The sequence below is a fragment of the Malus sylvestris genome, chromosome 7 (genome assembly GCF_916048215.2).
Source record: "Malus sylvestris chromosome 7, drMalSylv7.2, whole genome shotgun sequence".
Taxonomy (NCBI): domain Eukaryota; kingdom Viridiplantae; phylum Streptophyta; class Magnoliopsida; order Rosales; family Rosaceae; genus Malus; species Malus sylvestris.
The window spans coordinates 34,096,604-34,115,340 of NC_062266.1; the positions used below are offsets into that span (position 1 = coordinate 34,096,604).

The 18,737-nt window shown below is 35.2% G+C and overlaps 1 protein-coding gene across 2 annotated transcripts; it reads left to right on the plus strand.

Annotated features, from left to right (window-relative positions):
* The first annotated feature begins 14,504 nt into the window (after positions 1–14,504).
* Positions 14,505–17,955, plus strand: LOC126629158 (zinc finger protein CONSTANS-LIKE 9-like). Of its 2 annotated transcripts, XM_050299080.1 has the most exons (4): positions 14,517–14,794; positions 15,954–16,460; positions 16,927–17,073; positions 17,526–17,955. In XM_050299080.1, the coding sequence occupies exons 1-4, from the start codon at positions 14,690–14,692 to the stop codon at positions 17,619–17,621; spliced, it is 855 nt and encodes a 284-aa protein (XP_050155037.1). In that variant the 5' UTR covers positions 14,517–14,689; the 3' UTR covers positions 17,622–17,955. The 2 variants fall into 2 exon arrangements, with proteins under 2 accessions (XP_050155038.1, XP_050155037.1); XM_050299081.1 differs by lacking the exon at positions 17,526–17,955 and having other exon boundaries at positions 14,505–14,794; positions 16,889–17,073.
* The last annotated feature ends 782 nt before the right edge of the window (positions 17,956–18,737 follow it).

Consider the following 18,737-nt stretch of genomic DNA (forward strand, 5'->3'; position numbering starts at 1 on the left):
TGTGCTGGACATCCCCAATTGAATAGCAGAGAGCGCATGCCTCTCTGTAGCGTTGTGCATCTTTTCTTATAACCACGGCAAATGTCTTTTTCAGTCTTGGTTTGACATGATTTAAGTGTTAGTGTTTTTCGAAAGAGTTAATATCTCCATTACTTAAACCCCTTGCTAGTTGCTACCCTGTACCCTTGTTAATATCGAAAGATGATATCATAGATCGTGTTACAATTCTAAACTGGGTTAATTAGGGTTCCAATTTCTTGATAGAGATTTTGCCACCTATGTAAATAAGGGCAAAATCACGTGAAATACTTGCAAGAATACAAGGATGTCGTAGTATAGATGCTTATGCAAGGTTGTTCTCCTCAATGACTATTTAAACAATTTATGTAAAAACAATTCCTAATTAACTACTTTAAAACTTGAGAAAAGAGATTTTGAGATTGGGTAATATTAAAAATGAATTTTAAACAAAAACTAATATAATCGAAGAAAAGAGTTTTAAATACCAATTTATAAAGGTATTAGGGTTCCACTATCACCTAGCAATCCTACGAATTTCTACCAATTACTTATGATCTACACATGCCACTTTGAAGGTTAGGTTTTCCTAATATATATTCTCCTCGTGATATTCAAGCAAGAACGTATATCTATCATGCAATCCGTCTGTGATATTCAGATAAAATATAAACATGTAAGACTCATTAAATTCTATGAAAACCTTTTGAAAAACCATGCAATCCCTAAGAGTGTGATATTCGCCTTAGATGAAATTACAATTATCAATCACAAGAAGCAATACTCAATCCTCCGGTGATATTCCGACCGAATTGCATCCAATTACTTGTCTAAACATCCTAATGATGGCCAGTCATCAAGACAATTAGATAGTTTAAAACAGTGATCAATAATTCAAAGTGTGCATGCAATCAATCATAAGCAATTTAATAAAAATTACATATTCATGCTAAGGCTCAAGGTTTCGCCCTAGTAAGAGGAATTAGTTACGCATATTTATAGTTGAAATCACAGAAAATATTATTAAAAATAAAAGGAATGAAAGCACCTTAAAGTAGAAAATCTCCAAGAACCCTAGCCAAGTTCTTTGTCTCTGAAGTTGAATAATAATAAGCGTCCCTCCAAAACTGTAGACGGCAAAGCAATATATTTGCTAAGCCATCGCACAAAACCTAAGACATAGGTCTCTTATTCCAGCTAGGAAACTAAATAATAATAAAATAGCTTAGAAAATAAAGTTCTAATTAAACTAGGAGAATCTGCCAAGTAATTGTCCAGCCACGTTTTAGCCTTAGATCTCCTCCAAATCTGGCCCAAGATAGCTTGTTTTAAAGATCAGGACATTCCGAACACATCTCCAGAAGGCCATGAAACCATCCGAGGTTATCTTGGGCTCCAAAAACGCAATTTAAGCCCAGAAACGTCAATTTCCAGCACCACGCTCATTTATTTTATTGCCAGAAAATAACCGCTTGGTGGAAACATCCCAAATTTTGATACGATCAAGCTAAGTAACTCACGAACGTCCTCCAACTGGAATTACTCTAAAATTCATCCATTTGACAACGTTTTGCTCCAGATGAAGTCGAAAGTCCTATATTAGAAATACAATTCAAAGTTTCAAAATTCTTCCAAAATATACTAAGAATAGGGTTAAATATATAATATAAAATCACTTATCAATCCACTTGCATTTGATTAATTATCATTCCATGTGCAAACACAAGCTTTTGATTGTTTTGCTAGTGTGGTGGGGCTAATGGCAATCGTTTTCGACCGGCTCTTTCCCTTGAAAGAATATGAAAAGGGGGATTTAGCTGCCAAACCCTTTTTCTTTTTAAGTTTTATGTGCGTTGGGATATGTTGAGGCTTCTCTCTTTAAGTGGGATGTGTTTTAGCTTACTGCCATATTTAACTCTTTAGGTTGAAAATTCAACTTGATGAGAAAGCGATGCATTCTTACTCTTCCAACAGTTTCACAGGCAAAGAGCCGATCGATTTAATTCTGGATTAATTAGCACTTGGACTAGTTTGAATGGTAGGGTATTAGAAAAGGGTTGGGATGTATACCTTTAGACTTTCAATTCAGTGTTCCTAATTATTGAACTAACAGATACATTTTTGTGAACGTAGCTGGGGAATCCTTTAATGCTCAAGATGCATAGCGTCGTCCTTAGATCGAGCTGACGCTTTGACCTACTGATGTAGCACGATAGTGAAGTGAAATGAAATTAAGAGAAATAAAAACTTAAATATAGGGTCAACTACCTGAAACCCCCAAAACCCCATCTCTAGCATCACTCTACAAATGCATAGAACTAGGAAAACAAAGGCTGAACAATCTCACAAGAGAAAGACTCTAAATTACATAAAGTAATCTGATTAGCTAAAAAACTCCTTGGCTGTTATTAAATGCTACTGATTCATGTTGAGCATTCATTTTATCCCAACGTTACACAAATGCAATGACCAACAAATCTGCATCAATTATTCGTTTATGCAGTCCAAACTGGCTCTAGTTGGACTCAAACAATTGTATATTTCGTCACAAAATTGGCCAAAGAAAATATTTTCTTTAATAAGATAACAATTTAGAAGAAAAGAAAAACTTTTTTTTTTTTGAAAACTTGGTGAAAACGATCATTTTTTAAATCTCAGTTGCTAAAATGATTAATTTTCAATCTTTCACCAATATTTGATGGATGTCTAGTCAATCTTTGATCGCTATATCGGTCATTAATTGATCAATATTCATTTTAACAATTGAATTGAATTTATGATTATTTTAGCTAGTTTTCCTTTCTTTCTTTTTTCTTCAAGTCCAAAAACCATTTTGTTCTTCTTCCAAAAACTTAAGTTATTTTCATACACGAGCTGTTAGATGATATTCCACAAATGGAATGACACACATAACTTGGCATAAAACTCCAAATGGCTCAATAATGCGAAATGACACCTTATCTCTCTCGATGGCAAAGGACAACATGTCAATGGGAGGGAATTAGGTTAAAAGTTTAAAACTATATATATATATATATATATATATATATATATATATATATATATATATATATAAATATAATATTTATACACACACACATGAATATGCATCCATTTCTCACTAAATAACTAGTTAATTTTCTTGATTAACTCATCAGAGTCTCACACAATACCATCAGCACATGCATGCATGCATGCATGCCGAATGATGCATTGCGTTGCACTGCATGCGCACTAGTTGTTAGGTTTTAGTATCTTCTTCTGCAAGTGGATCATCACAAACCCTATTAGGGTTGTCTGTATATGCAGTATATAGGAACTTGTACTTCAAATAATTCGAGTATGACAACGTGTACTGCACCATGGAATGGTCCTACTTTTCTGAAAGTGAGGAGGTACTCTGAATTGTGCCCTAAATTGAAACCCATTATTGGTCACATTCATATGAACTGACGACGCGTACAGTTTCTAAAATTTTGATTGCAACTCACCGAAACTTTATAATACTCGTAATATCTTATACTCCAAAATTATGAAAAATTATAGGTGTAATCAAAAGATATCTCTAAGTGTTTTGCTCATCACGTGAAATATAGAATCTCTCCCGAAAACTATATATATTACCTTTCTGATATAATTAACCTTGTTGCAAAAAAAATAAAAAAATAAAAAATATTGGGGTTGTAGCTTCCAATATTTGAAAGGCTTTTACAGTTTTGACAATGTTGATGCACAAAACCGGAGGTCTTGGAACAACGTAAATCCGGCCGTGAATTTGCAAGTAATGTAAATAACACAAAATATATCATGGTTCACCCCAAGGTTTGGGCTACGTCCATAGTGATTGTATTGTATTTCTCTGAGAAGTGAGGGAGAGAGTGTGAGAGCTTTGCCCTAGATAGGAGAGACTTAGAGTTTGTGAGGGTGAGGAGGCCCTTTTACAGAATAAGGGCTCCTCCCCTTTTTACATATTTGCCCATTTCTTTATTACATGATTACATTTAAGTCCTCCGACTATTTATTCGAGGTCTAAATACGAGATCCTAAATATGGTATAAACAGACAAAAATACAAATTAAAACATATTATATATATGCAGGATGTAGCCTCCCAACCAAATGAGGTTGACATGTTAGTAATCGAGCACCACAAATGCATACAAGGAAATAGAAGAGTCAAATCAGCGGGAATGCAAAATTTCCTCTATTTTGGAATATTTTCCGAGTCTGGACAATTAAGATAATAGCTTAATTTTTTATTAGCAAGAAAAAAAATTCCTGAAAGTGGAGAAACACTTACATAGCATGAGTTACCGTTATAGAGACGTTTCTTGCTAATGAAATAAAGACATGTGTAAGTTTTTGTTCATATGTCATTGTTACATTAACACAAAACAATATGTGTTAAGATACCCGTGCGATGTAAGTTGTGTTTTTTTTAAAGTGACAGTACCTGTACCACACCTTTCAAAATATAAAATCATTAATTTAACATAATAAAAGTCACATTACTAGTGCATCTCCCCGGGCCTTTTGCCCGTTCGGATTGTCCCTCCTTCTCATTGCCCTAGCATCCATCCAAGGCATTCTTCTCAATCTTTGTACGTAGTTGGAAAACCTAATCTTGCTGAACAAAAATTAACAAAAAGTATGCGTGGACACAATTATACAAGGGTAATGCGAGGTAGATTAAATTTTGAGACAAAATTTGTAAATTCAATGATGTGTCATCAATAGGAATGAGCATGTTTATCAACGCTTAAATAATAAACAAATAATCTGCTTACATGTCCTTTAGTTTTCAAAATTTTGTCTATATATTTAGTCTTCATAGCATTATTGATTGTACAATGGTATTTAGGGAGGAAACTTAATTAAGAGAGAATTCAATTAATTAGTGAATAAAGAATTAAAAATTCAACCGTTTTATTGCAAGTTAATTGATTTTGAGTGCAATTAGAAAACAGTGTTTGTTTCCAACGGGTAGAAGCCAAACAAAATTATAAATGAAATGATATGTCCAAAGCAAAAAACATATATATGATATATAGGTCATATCACCTAACTTTGTTTTTCCACCGACTCGCTTGTATTGGACGACGATCCTATCACTTGCAGTATCAACGCATTACGATCAATTCCAAATACTAATATTGCACATTGACGTAAACATTTAATAAAATTGAAAAGTTAGTATCAATATATACCTCTTAGACTAGCTAGCTAGTGGTATAGAGAAATGTTAGCGGAGACATATCTCAGTATGAATACCTTCGTCATCACATATGACTATACGTACGAGTGAAATATTCACATGAAAATATATTAAGTTACTACGCAAAACCTTTCGTAGTTAAGAGTATTCGTAGTTAAGAGTAAAGATTAACTAAAATGGTTCTTCTGATTTAGACATTGTCAATCATATCAAATGTCAAAGTTCGGGTATATCTGTTAAACCAAATGAAACCAATAATACGACTACGCTGCCAAGTTGCAACACTTTTCCTTTGTGTATACTGAAGACTTACTATATTGATGAAGTGAAATATGCAATTTAAGATCCAATCAATGGCCAAATTGGGTTTCAAATAAGAGAAAAGTCATGATCAGCAAGAAAATACGCTATTATCTCGTACAACAGTCCAGGTGAACTGCCTTTCACATCACAATTTGAGTATTTGATTACAATTTAATTAAAGAGATTATTTATATATTCAGTATTATACATATTTTGGCTTGATATATATAATTCCTTCCTCTGTTTTTCTCTTTCATCAGAAGCTCACAACACAGACATATCACTTCAGGTTTACATCCAAAATAATCCAAAAAGCGCCTGCGAGTGAGGACCCCATTGATACCAAAGCAATTCCAGTTGCAATTGGCGATGGAAAACAAAAACCAATATAGCCACCAGACAATTCTGTCCAGCTGCGTTTTTAACCAACCCTCCTTCCCAGCGTGCCATCTCATTCCATATTTCACACCTTCGCCGTGTAATTTCTACCATTCACATTTTTCAACTCAAAACTTACAAAACCCTCCGTTAATGTCTTCAATTTTTGTATTTGCAATGACAAGATTTCGCCGCATTTGGTGTCTTTTTTTTGGGGTTTGTGGTTAAACCCTCCAGCCATCCTCTCCAGCAGTTGTAAAAAAATCATCACCCATCGCTTTCGTTTCAACTTGTAATTTTCGACCACTATGTTTTTCAACTCAAAACTTATAAAATTCTAAATCGCTACAACCCTCTTTCAATTTTAGAACATTTTCGCACATATTTTTTTTCATTTATATTTGTTCCTTGATTATTCTTTGATTCATGCAATTGAAAATCAAAAAATAACTGTGTGTAGATGAAAAAAAAAAAGAAGAGCCCGCATAAACTACTATCCCTCAATTTTTAGGACCTTTTTTTTTTTTTTTTTTTCACGCGACATGCATGCAGCATGATGAAGTGAAATGTAAGGATTTACAACCAGTAAACTTTTCCGATCACCTATATATTCATCTAAAGCTTGTGCCACTTGCTATTTAGCCATGTGATTTAAATCTAAACAGAAAATGGAACTCCCAAAGCGTAGACTCTCAAGAGCACCTCTTCATTCGTGAGAAAGGGAAATCATTAGGGTTTTGTGAGAGGAATAATTTGTGTCTCTTAAAAAAACAAGTCGTAGCTTAAAGATGCTAATACAAAACGATCAAGTTCACTTCACCTCTCTTTCATTAGGTCAACTTCAAGACTGCAGAATTTGTGGCTTCATATAGACTTATGCTATATAACAAGAAACAGAAAAACGTGACAGAAATAGGCACATGGCCGACCCATATGTATGCGCTGAGCAACCATGCATATATACAATCATTTCCCATGATAACTGGCAAAGCCAAGACATTATTTCATTCTTTGCCTGCTGAAATGTCCACTACCAAATTTCAGCTGCCAAGTGTACTGATCCGAAAGCGCCAAATGGACGCGAGCAATTCCTGCAATCTATCCATTTCCATTGACATGGACATGCAAAAGAATGAGCTAGCTAGCAAAGTCTCTGCATCTTTAAAGCCTTTTGTTTTGAGGTTCCTTGCCAGCTATAGTAAGTTTATGGCTAGAGGGCTTCCCTTCTACATTTTCTTTTTTTGTCCCAATGCGGAGGAGTTTAAGGTTTTATGTACATTCTGTGGTTGAAATTCCCTGTAACTTTACAGCCCGACTCCATATTTGTCTAATGGAATTTTCTTTCAAATTAACTTGAAAGCTATTTGACTTAACAATTATTTAAACCATACGTCTGAAAACGAAATCCCTTTTCATAGTGGGTTATTCCTATTCCTATATTTTTTTTGGGTTTCGCTTTCACACTTCCTTTTAAAAACATAAACTTCAGTTCCAGTTAGATACAACTAGAAGCTACATGTTAAGACTATATATGTCACTATATTTGACACAAAATATAATATATATATATATATATATATATATATGTCACTATATCCATAAATATCTTTTTTACTCAGTCATTATTAATTATAGGTAATCGAAAGTAGGTTTCCCTTCCATATTTTAGGGTTTTCTTATTATTGATCTCTTTCTAAAATGAAAGAAACTTACATTGATGCATACAATCTTAAACCTGTAGTATACATCAGTGTACTTACAATATATATATTATGTGTGTTATAGGCACAAGGTCTCATCTCTTGTAGTAAAAGTGATTGTGAATGCAAGTGACGTATCACTTTGTTAATAAATAAATAAATAAAGGAACAATCATCAATATAAATTTAGGAAAAATCAGAATTTTCCTCTTTCCCATCAGAAAACAATTATGCAACAAGAATGGTTTATTTTGAGGTCTCTTTTCTTGTTCCAATATTAATTCTGCATTTTCATCGATCTCATGCAATATATAGACTTATTCGTTATGCTTCTTTGAGTTTGAGAAAAGGACTAAAGTTCAGTTGACGCTTTAACATTATTTTTCCCCATGAATTCCAAATTGCATTGTGGACGAAGTCTCTATATTGAAAGAGAATTTGAATATTTGATCAAATTGGAGGACATGTAGAATCTATCTTCAAACCTTTTAGTTTTACAGCTAATAAGTCATTTTCCTAACAATTTATATATTTTCTGCCAAGACTATTGGCTTCAATATTAGATGACGTATTTTATGCTTGGATGTATATAAACATATATGCTGTTTCAATTTATCATGCTTGAGAATAACTTAAGAAAAAAAAAATCAAAATTACACCGAGCAACTTCGATTGAAGAACGGAACACTCACAGCCTAGGTTTCTCCTAGTCTGAAGACAAGGTTATGCCTTTTCTTGTGAAGTTCAAAGACTTTCAGTGAGCCGAATACTAAGTAACCTGGGTAACACCTCACTTCGCCGAGAAAGCTAATGAAGTGACCTTGTTCAGCGAGAGAATCAAAGACTCCTCGCCGGCATATGATGGAATTACCATATTACATTGATTACATCTAATAATATTCATCTATATCTATAAATAAAGAGTAAACTGCCGATTTGCCCCCTGAACTATTACCCAACTTTCGATTTGCCCCCTGAACTTTTTAATTGGAAAATTAAGGACTTAAACTAATTTTTTTGGCCGATTTGCCCCCTGCTGTTAATTTTTCATTCATTCCATCCAAATTTCTGTTAAATTGAAGCATATGCACAACATGTGTAGGTAGTTCGGTCGCTTCATTCTTTAAAATAATTGAAAACCTTAGATTTCTAAAATATAAACCTATGCAAATATGTGTGATTCTATAGTTTTTCTGTCTGAATGTCTAGTGAAATGACGCTTTTGTCCACAAATGAGAGTTACGTGGTTTGCACATGATAAGAGTTAACGTTAATTTGGATGAAATCAAAGAAAAACTAATGGTAGGGGGGAAATCGGCCAAAAAAATTAGTTTAAGTCCTTAATTTTCCAATCAAAAAGTTCAGGGGGCAAATCGAAAGTTGGGTGATAGTTCAAGGGGCAAATCGGCAGTTTACTCATAAATAAAAGGTTTTAAATTCAACTCTAATAAATGACGGGTTCAATCTAGGACTAATATGGCACTAGAAAAGTAAAATGCGATGAAGCTAAATAGAAGGGGCAGTTCATATCATACGCATGAAACGTGGAATTGTCTGTCCTCTTTCACTATTTTTCAACGCATTGTGATAACATCCTTGACTGATAGACTACTGCTGAATCAAAGATGTAGATGACACTATTTAAATCAACTTATTTAAATCAACTGTCAATAATTACAGAATTTAAATCAACTGCCAATAATTACGGGAAAAACTAGTCGATTTTTATTCATGCAACTGATAAACTACCGCTGAATCAAAGATACAGTTGATTTATATTCTGTCCTCACACTTATTTAAATCAACTGTCAATAATTACAGGAAAAACTAGTCGATTATGTGACACTAGCTAGCTAATCACAAGAGCACCTTTACTATTATAATTATTATTAGCTGAAGTGACTCTTTCTTTCAACTCAAACTTTCGTCAATCCAAATTTGATGAACTATATTCGATCTATCAGATAGTGACTTTGATGAGCTTACATATGGTTGAGCAATGAACACATAATTTTACCTACAAGTGTATCGTATATCTCATCGTATCGTATGTGTATCCAACAATGTATGGTTGAGCGCATGGATTTTTGTAGTGTTTTTTCAAATAGTATTGTTCTCTTTTTAAATATAGGAAAAATTTATAATCAACTCTATGTTGCTGAATTAAAAGTATAAGGTCAGATTTCAACTGCATTTTGTTTATGAGAGATGCTAATGGGACTCTCTACCACCTTATGTTTTTTGCACAATGTATGATAATGTTGGCACAATAATTGACGTTAAGCTGTGAGGTGACAGAGAATACATGGAGAGTCCCACTTTGACAAAACAAAAAATGTCTGCAATTTTGGTCATTGTTTCTTTGATTTCAACTTTGTTCACTTTGCAGACATTTTTGGTTTTGTCAAAGTGGGACTCTCTATGACACACCCCGTCCCGAAGGAGGGGATGCTGGCCGTCATGTGAGAGTGACGTAACCATTTACATAGTTCGGAAGCTTTAAAGATACAATTACTAAGATGTAACACCCGAGGGTGAGTCCTACTTTTGTGAATTCTGTCAGAACACCGTTGGATTCCTTGTGGCCACCAAAGCTCTGCTATCTTGAACCTGGAGGGGCGCAAAACAAAGTTGAGTGAGTCAGTAAAACAAAGTTTTTCGAAAATATTTCATTTAACAACATTTCTAACCCCTCGTTGTAAAACCTGTATACTTTCCCAGAAAATAACATAATATGCATATAATTCTTCAAATATCTCAAATCACCAATCTTTATCAAAAACTAGAAAGTATGCCATGCATACATTATATGAATTGATAATTGTTGCATATATATGTTATTGTAACATCTCACATCGCCCAGGGGAGTGATCCTTAAATATATATTCTCATCCCTACCTAGCACGAGACCTTTTGGGAGCTTACTGGCTACGGGTTCCGTAAGAACTCCGAAGTTAAGCGAGAATTAGGCCAGAGCACTCCTAGGATGGGTGACCCATTGGGAAGTTGCTCGTGAGTTCTCAAAAACAAAACCGTGAGGGAATGGTAAGCCCAAAGCGGACAATATCGTGCTACGGTGGTGGAACAGGCCCAGGATATGGTGGACCCAGGCCAGGATGTGACACTCTATGAATTCTCTGTCACCTCATAATTTAACGTTAATTCTCATGCTAACATTATAAAATATTGTGCTAAAAACATGAGGTGACAGAGAGTCCTACTTTTGAGAGAGTCACCTTAGCCCTTCTCAAAAAAATAAAAACACAATGAACAAATTTGAAATCCAAGCAAAAGACTATAACCAAAAATGCATCTTACCTTAAAAATAATTAAGGGTGGGAGATCAACTATTTAGACCAAAATTTTTAAACCATATAACGTGGTTGTTGATAATTTAATTATTACTTAAGTGTTGATTAACATGATTATTTCCTATTAGTGACACATCGCATAATTTACACCTGGGGTGTGATATTCACACACCTCATTTTACTTCTCACACACATCTTGATAATTTTCAGCCGTCAGATCAGACGAATTGAAGAAGATTAATGGACAAAAATTATCAAGGGGTGTGTGGATAGCACACCCCTTTACAAATTTGATAAAAAAAAAGTTGATTTACCTAACATTACCCAATAATTAAACATGCAAAGAATATTTATAAGTGTGTGATGAGCAAATATAAAAGGAAAGTAGAAGCACTCTTGATATGACTTTTCAGAACAACTCGAAGGCATTCACAAACAAAAACTTTGAGATGATGTGAACAATGCTAATTCTACAAATTGGTGTGCCATAAGACTAGTAAAACCATAGCAAATAAAATCAAACCTAAATTAGGAAAAAAAGAAAGAGAAACGTATGACTTGGTATACAGCTAATAACTAGGATTGTTTTATTCTTTGAAAGGCATCGAGGGATTGTTTTATTTATGTGATGTTGCATTTCGCATTACATATTTACTCAATTGAATTTTGTAGCTAATAACTGGGACTAATCAGGTGAAAATCAAAATTCACATACGTATGAACAAACAAACGATGGACAACGAAATTCGAAAGTAAGAATATTATTAAATAAACAAGAATGCTGAAACGACTACAAAATTCGTAAGAATCTTACTACCTTCAATCTCAAACTAAATTACAAAGTATATTTATAGCGACATAAACCTAAGAAACTTCAGTGCGTAGATACCAAAAATACACTAATACAAAATCAAATCAATTCTCTATTAATTTACTAAATAAACGAATAAATTCCAACATAATCCACTATAGCTTTATGTAACTTTGTGTGTAGCTAGCTAGATGCATGACTTGGAATCGAATTGTAAAACGTAGGTTACAAACATACAATACAAGTTAAGTCTCGACTTACGGTAAAAATTTGTGCCCAAATGCTTGATCACGTAATTCGTAAGTCATATTTTACAAAAATATGAGATTTTTGTGCATTTTCATCCCACTTAACTTCCCGTGGTCTCATCCGACGTCAGAACTACTCAAATCAGTCAGTCTTGTCCTATAATCATACCCTAGAAGAAGAAATGTGATTGTATTGAGTTCTATGGTGAACTCCAAAAGCAATGAACTTGAAGCTGAGATGCCAAATTGCCAATTTGGCAATTAGGATCATATTTCCAAGAACCCAACAGTCCAGCCCACAAACATCTGAACAGGTTATTCTTCAAATATCTCAAATCACCAATCTTTATCAAAAACTAGAAAGTATGCCATGCATACATTATATGAATTGATAATTGTTGCATATATATGTTATTGTAACATCCCACATCGCTCAGGGGAGTGCTCCTTAAATATATATTCTCATCCCTACCTAGCACGAAACCTTTTGGGAGCTTACTGGCTACGGGTTTCGTAAGAACTTCGAAGTTAAGCGAGAATGAGGCCAGAGCACTCCCAGGATAGGTGACCCACTGGGAAGTTGCTCGTGAGTTCCCAAAAACAAAACCGTGAGGGAATGGTAAGCCCAAAGCGAACAATATCGTGCTACGGTGGTGGAACAGGCCCGGGATATGGTGGACCCAGGCTAGGATGTGACACTCTATGAATTCTCTGTCACCTCATAATTTAACGTTAATTCTCATGCTAACATTATAAAATATTGTGCTAAAAACATGAGGTGACAGAGAGTCCTACTTTTGAGAGAGTCACCTTAGCCCTTCTCAAAAAAATAAAAACACAATGAACAAATTTGAAATCCAAGCAAAAGACTATAACCAAAAATTCATCTTACCTTAAAAATAATTAAGGGTGGGAGATCAACTATTTAGACCAAAATTTTTAAACCATATAATGTGGTTGTTGATAATTTAATTATTACTTAAGTGTTGATTAACATGATTATTTCCTATTAGTGACACATCGCATAATTTACACCTGGGGTGTGATATCCACACACCTCATTTTACTTCTCACACACATCTTGATAATTTTCGGCCGTCAGATCGGACGAATTGAAGAAGCTCAATGGACAAAAATTATCAAGGGGTGTGTGGATAGCACACCCCTTTATAAATTTGATAAAAAAAAGTTGATATACCTAACATTACCCAATAATTAAACATGCAAAGAATATTTATAAGTGTGTGATGAGCAAATATAAAAGGAAAGTAGAAGCACTCTTGATATGACTTTTCAGAACAACTCGAAGGCATTCACAAACAAAAACTTTAAGATGATGTGAACAATGCTAATTCTACAAATTGGTGTGCCATAAGACTAGTAAAACCATAGCAAATAAAATCAAACCTAAATTAGGAAAAAAAGAAAGAGAAACGTATGACTTGGTATACAGCTAATAACTAGGATTGTTTTATTCTTTGAAAGGCATTGAGGGATTGTTTTATTTATGTGATGTTGCATTTCGCATTACATATTTACTCAATTGAATTTTGTAGCTAATAACTGGGAATAATCAGGTGAAAATCAAAATTCACATACGTATGAACAAACAAACGATGGACAACGAAATTTGAAAGTAAGAATATTATTAAATAAACAAGAATGCTGAAACGGCTACAAAATTCGTAAGAATCTTACTACCTTCAATCTCAAACTAAATTACAAAGTATATTTATAGCGACATAAACCTAAGAAACTTCAGTACGTAGATACCAAAAATACACTAATACAAAATCAAATCAATTCTCTATTAATTTACTAAATAAACGAATAAATTCCAACATAATCCACTATAGCTTTATGTAACTTTGTGTGTAGCTAGCTAGATGCATGACTTGGAATCGAATTGTAAAACGTAGGTTACAAACATACAATACAAGTTAAGTCTCGACTTACGGTAAAAATTTGTGCCCAAATGCTTGATCATGTAATTCGTAAGTCATATTTTACAAAAATATGAGATTTTTGTGCATTTTCATCCCACTTAACTTCCCGTGGTCTCATCCGACGTCAGAACTACTCAAATCAGTCAGTCTTGTCCTACAATCATACCCTAGAAGAAGAAATGTGATTGTATTGAGTTCTATGGTGAACTCCAAAAGCAATGAACTTGAAGCTGAGATGCCAAATTGCCAATTTGGCAATTAGGATCATATTTCCAAGAACCCAACAGTCCAGCCCACAAACATCTGAACAGGTTATTTTTGGCCTGACGCAGAGCAGAATCGGCAGATCGCTGATCACCCCCACTCCCTTGCAAATTGCAATAAATTAATAATACAAATAGCATATATCTGCAACTAAAATAAATTTTAAATAGTAAAAATAATATATTAAAAAGGGAGCATGATAAGTGGCATGGGGACACTGCATTATATAAATGATTGTGTCTTTTTCCCTGATTTGTCTTTGTTATATGATATCATCATCACTCTAGCCAATATTACTGAATAATACCACTCCTCCCCACTCAGTAAATTTTATATAAATTCTCTCTCTCTTCTCTCTCCTACTCCTCAACTTAAAATCTCCAAACCCAAACAAACCTAGACTCTATTTCTCTCTCTCTAGCAATTTTGTTGCTGTTGTGTTTCAGTCACTTCAGTGTGCTTTCTGTTTCCTCTGTTTCTGGGTTCTTCTTTGAGAATGTATGCAGAGACTGGGCTTTTGTTCCCCTATTTACAGAATTCTCCTCAGGATTTCCAGCAGCTGGAGGAGTTCTGCAGAACCCAAAAGTTAAATGCTCCATTGGTACCCTCTCTCTCTCTCTCTCTCTCTCTCTCTCTCTCTACACACATGTGTGCATTTTTTTTGTAAATTTCTGTTAGTTCTGTGATATTTGTCTTGGTTTTTCTCATAGATTTGCTTGATCTGCATTGAATTGATTATTTCTGAGATGGGTTTTAGCTGAATTAGTGGAAAGTTTGTGAATTTGCGTTGCTCTCTTGTGATTTAGTCTGTGCTCTGTCCAATTATATCAATAACCCTCCGTTTTTTTCTCGAGAAAATGGGGACTATCTATGGATTCAATACATATGAAGCTCAAAGTTCAAAACTTTGACATTTATTTATGTTTATTGGTTTAATTTTTCACCTTATTCCCTGTCTGGTTGCTGAGAAAACCAGTGGGAAAATGTCAAATTTTGGGGATTCAAGTTAGGAAGTGGGAAAGAGAGAAAATTGCTAATTTCTCTGACTAATTCTTTGTAAAGTTTGAATATTTAACAATCAAACAAGGCATAAATGTTTAATTTTGGAGAGGAAAAAGATGGATTTTTCCTTCTTCTTAATTATCAATGTTTCTCCCACATTTAATCATAAATTTCAATCCAAAACACCGTTTCTGGTTCCCAACAGCAACAACAAAACCCTATCTCACTAAGTAGCGTCGGCTGTATGAATCCCAGAATGTTGGCTTTGCACCGCCTTGTTTCTGGGTTTCCAAAAAAAAAAAGAAAAAAACAGAAAAGGAAAATAAAAATATCTTGGTCTTGTTGTTTTTATTTCATCAGGGCATGCAATGTAACAGCTGGACTTTGCTTTATGTGCTGGATTATCTGGAAAGGGATGAAACAGAGATACTTGTGTAATTGGAAACGTTTTCGTAGTTACGTGCTCTTTTATATTTCCTCCATTTTTCTGATGCAGTCTGAATGCTAAAGAAGGAAAACATCTTCTTTGTTTTTTAACTTGAGTGGTAAAAAAGGTTAAATCTTCATGGAAGAGTAATATATGTGTTAAAAGAATTACTTTGCAGTAAAATTTACTGCCCAATTATTGGTGAGTCATAAAGTTAGAGAGCTTGCCAACTTTTCCACTTTCTTTGTTTTGGTCTATTTTTGTAGGTATTGCCAGTAACTTTTCATGTTTGTTTAGGTCTGAAGTTGTGTTTTTTCTTTGGCTAATGCAGAATTGCTTCTCCGAGGCTTCGATGATGGCGGATTATGACCTGGGAGGAGAATGGGATCTATTCAAGGCTCCAGAGCCTATCATCGAAGAACCGGACATTGGCCTTGATCCCATGACACCCATGACAGCAGCCATTTCAATGATATCTTGCGGCGAAGATGTCACCTCCTCGCAAGGACTCAAGGTTGCAGACTTTGAATCACTTCAAAGCGAGCAGCTTTTGAATGACGTCTTCTATGACAAGGATATCTTAGGGAAAGACACGATAGAAGCACCGCTTTCTGAGGCACTGGATATCAAAATTCCTGTTTTGGCAGTGGATGGAAATCATATTCAGGAAAACAAACCGCTCCGTGACATGTCGTTTCAGAAGAGTGTCAGCTCAGGATGTTTAACCTCAATGGACTGGGTGCACGGACCTTCAACGAAGCCAAGTTTTCTGGATTTTGCTGGGATGGATTTGGGTGCTTATGGGATTCGTAGAGCGTTCAGTGATGGAGATATTAAGGTCAGATATAGTTAGCTTAGTTATTTTATGCTATATATATTTGGTTTGAAAGTATTTAAATTATGGACATCTGACTTTGACAGCCTATGTTTCTCATACAAACAACATCTCATACAAACAACAATTGAATCATTCTCTCATAGCCTTTAAACAATCTATAACGAAATGAACCCCGTGCCTTCCATATCTTTCGGTCCATTAAACAATCCCATTCCTTAGAGAACTTACCAAACGTTTTCCAGCTGTGAGATTGATGCATTTGTGCAACCGATGTATGTTAATCTCTTGACCCCACGTCTACAAATCAGGGAGTTTTTAAGACAGGTTGATAATTCATTTATTTCCAATAAATCAATAAGCAATTATTGTCTTTGTAACAAAGCCTGGTGGACTGAGAAATGTTTAGACATGTCTGGCTATTTCCACAGGATGGGACTAGGTCATTGATACTGAGTTTTTATGACAGACTCTCGGTAACAGTAACACAAGCCTCATCCAGTCCTCTGTAGAGCGGCCCATAGTTATCAGCAACTGCAGCAGGGAGGAACGCAGGGAAAAGCTTTCAAGATACCGCAACAAGAAGACAAAGAGGAACTTCGGCAGGAAAATCAAGGTAAAATCCTGATCAATATTGTTTCTATGGACTCACTACTGTAATATTGAATAAATAATTCAATGGAAACATATCGGAGCGAGAGATACAGTCAAAATTCCTGCATAGCTTTGTACTGAAGCAACATTTGCAGCATTGGACAAGCATTATCTGTTTCTTTTATTCTATTAATCAATGATCTTACGCACATTTCACCTTTTCCGATTGACCTTTGTGATTGTTTACTCGAGGCTGTTGAAACAGGGTTGGTTGTTCGCTTTATATGCATCGATGATTTTCAGTCCCGTTAATAGCTTTAGATTAAAAAAAGCTGCATATCTATACTTGAGTAACTATAACAGCATCTCTTGTCGATTGAAGCACTTTCTTATATACTTCCCGTTTTCTGGATTCGGGCCTTGGAGCTCATACGTTACAGTAAGTCGGAAACTGATCAAATGCCTTCATTTCAGTATGCGTGCAGGAAGGCTCTTGCAGACAACCAGCCGAGGATCCGCGGAAGGTTTGCCAAGACCGAAGAATCGTATGCCAAGAGGCAAAACTGTTGACTAATATATGTATGAAATAATAATAATAAGAATGTAGAAATGAAGTAGCTAGGTCGAATGATGATGTAATGGAAGAGATGAGATCGGTAGTAGTAGTCAGTTTAGGCTAGACAACCCAAAATCCTCCTCTGCCTTAAGTGTTTGATCTCTTATATCATCTTCTCTAATAATATTCTCTTCTATAGACCTTCGTTCGTACATGGCCGAACTACGAATGGATATAAATACGGCGTATGTATGTTGAATAAGGGTGTATGTATGTTGAATAATCGGGCGGGGGAAGCAAACAGTTGTACTTGTTCATATCGTATGTAATGAAATGGCAATTTTCCTACTTTCTAGTCCCTCTCCTCCACTTCTGCAATGGTGCATTCGCTCAACAATGGTAATTTGATCACTTTCTTGAGATGGAATGTTTATTTCAATTTGTTTCATTGGTTTCAATTCAACCAATCCGACCAAATTTTGATCGGTTTCAATCAATGATTTGACCGATTGGATTGGATCGGATCGGATCAAACATGATTGGATAGGATCATGGATTTGCTTGTGAGAATCCAATCCAGCTTGGTTGGTTTCATGCTTTTTCCCCCCTTATAAGCATGTAACACTGAACAAATTATAAACAATTGGGACATATAGAAGTGATGGGTTGTCATGTGACGGCCGCCCATAGTTCCGCCACGTCACCACCTCATTGCTCCGACCGTCGACGTTGTCATGCTCGTCTTGCAACCTTCCCACCGACCACTCGTAACTAATCTCAGTTACAATTTCTCGTACATATAAATATATGCAAACTGAACAAGTACACTGTGCTGTTGTGTTCCGACTTCCAACTTCCAAAAACATGGGAGTGTTAGAGATGGGCCCACATCATAACATAAGCTGCTGCTGCTGTCGAACCTTTTTGGTGTCAAAATTTGTTGAAACGCCATAACCACCAAAGCTTCATGGAAGAACGAACTCGTGTACGCCTGTACGGGCGGCCGTGCCGCCCTTCTCAGTTCTCACAAGGCGGGACTCCGGGCAGGCGTTAGTGATGCAAGAATACAAAGAGTCCTGATATTGTAATACATGTGATTCTATATACGGGCATATACGTGATCCGACTGT

Excerpts from the sequence above, each read along its gene's own strand:
- LOC126629158 (XM_050299080.1), top strand. The coding sequence starts at position 14,690 with ATGTATGCAGAGACTGGGCTTTTGTTCCCCTATTTACAGAATTCTCCT. Across the intron at positions 16,461-16,926 it reads TCAGTGATGGAGATATTAAG|ACTCTCGGTAACAGTAACAC; the intron begins GTCAGATATAGT and ends TTTTTATGACAG. Across the intron at positions 17,074-17,525 it reads ACTTCGGCAGGAAAATCAAG|TATGCGTGCAGGAAGGCTCT; the intron begins GTAAAATCCTGA and ends CCTTCATTTCAG.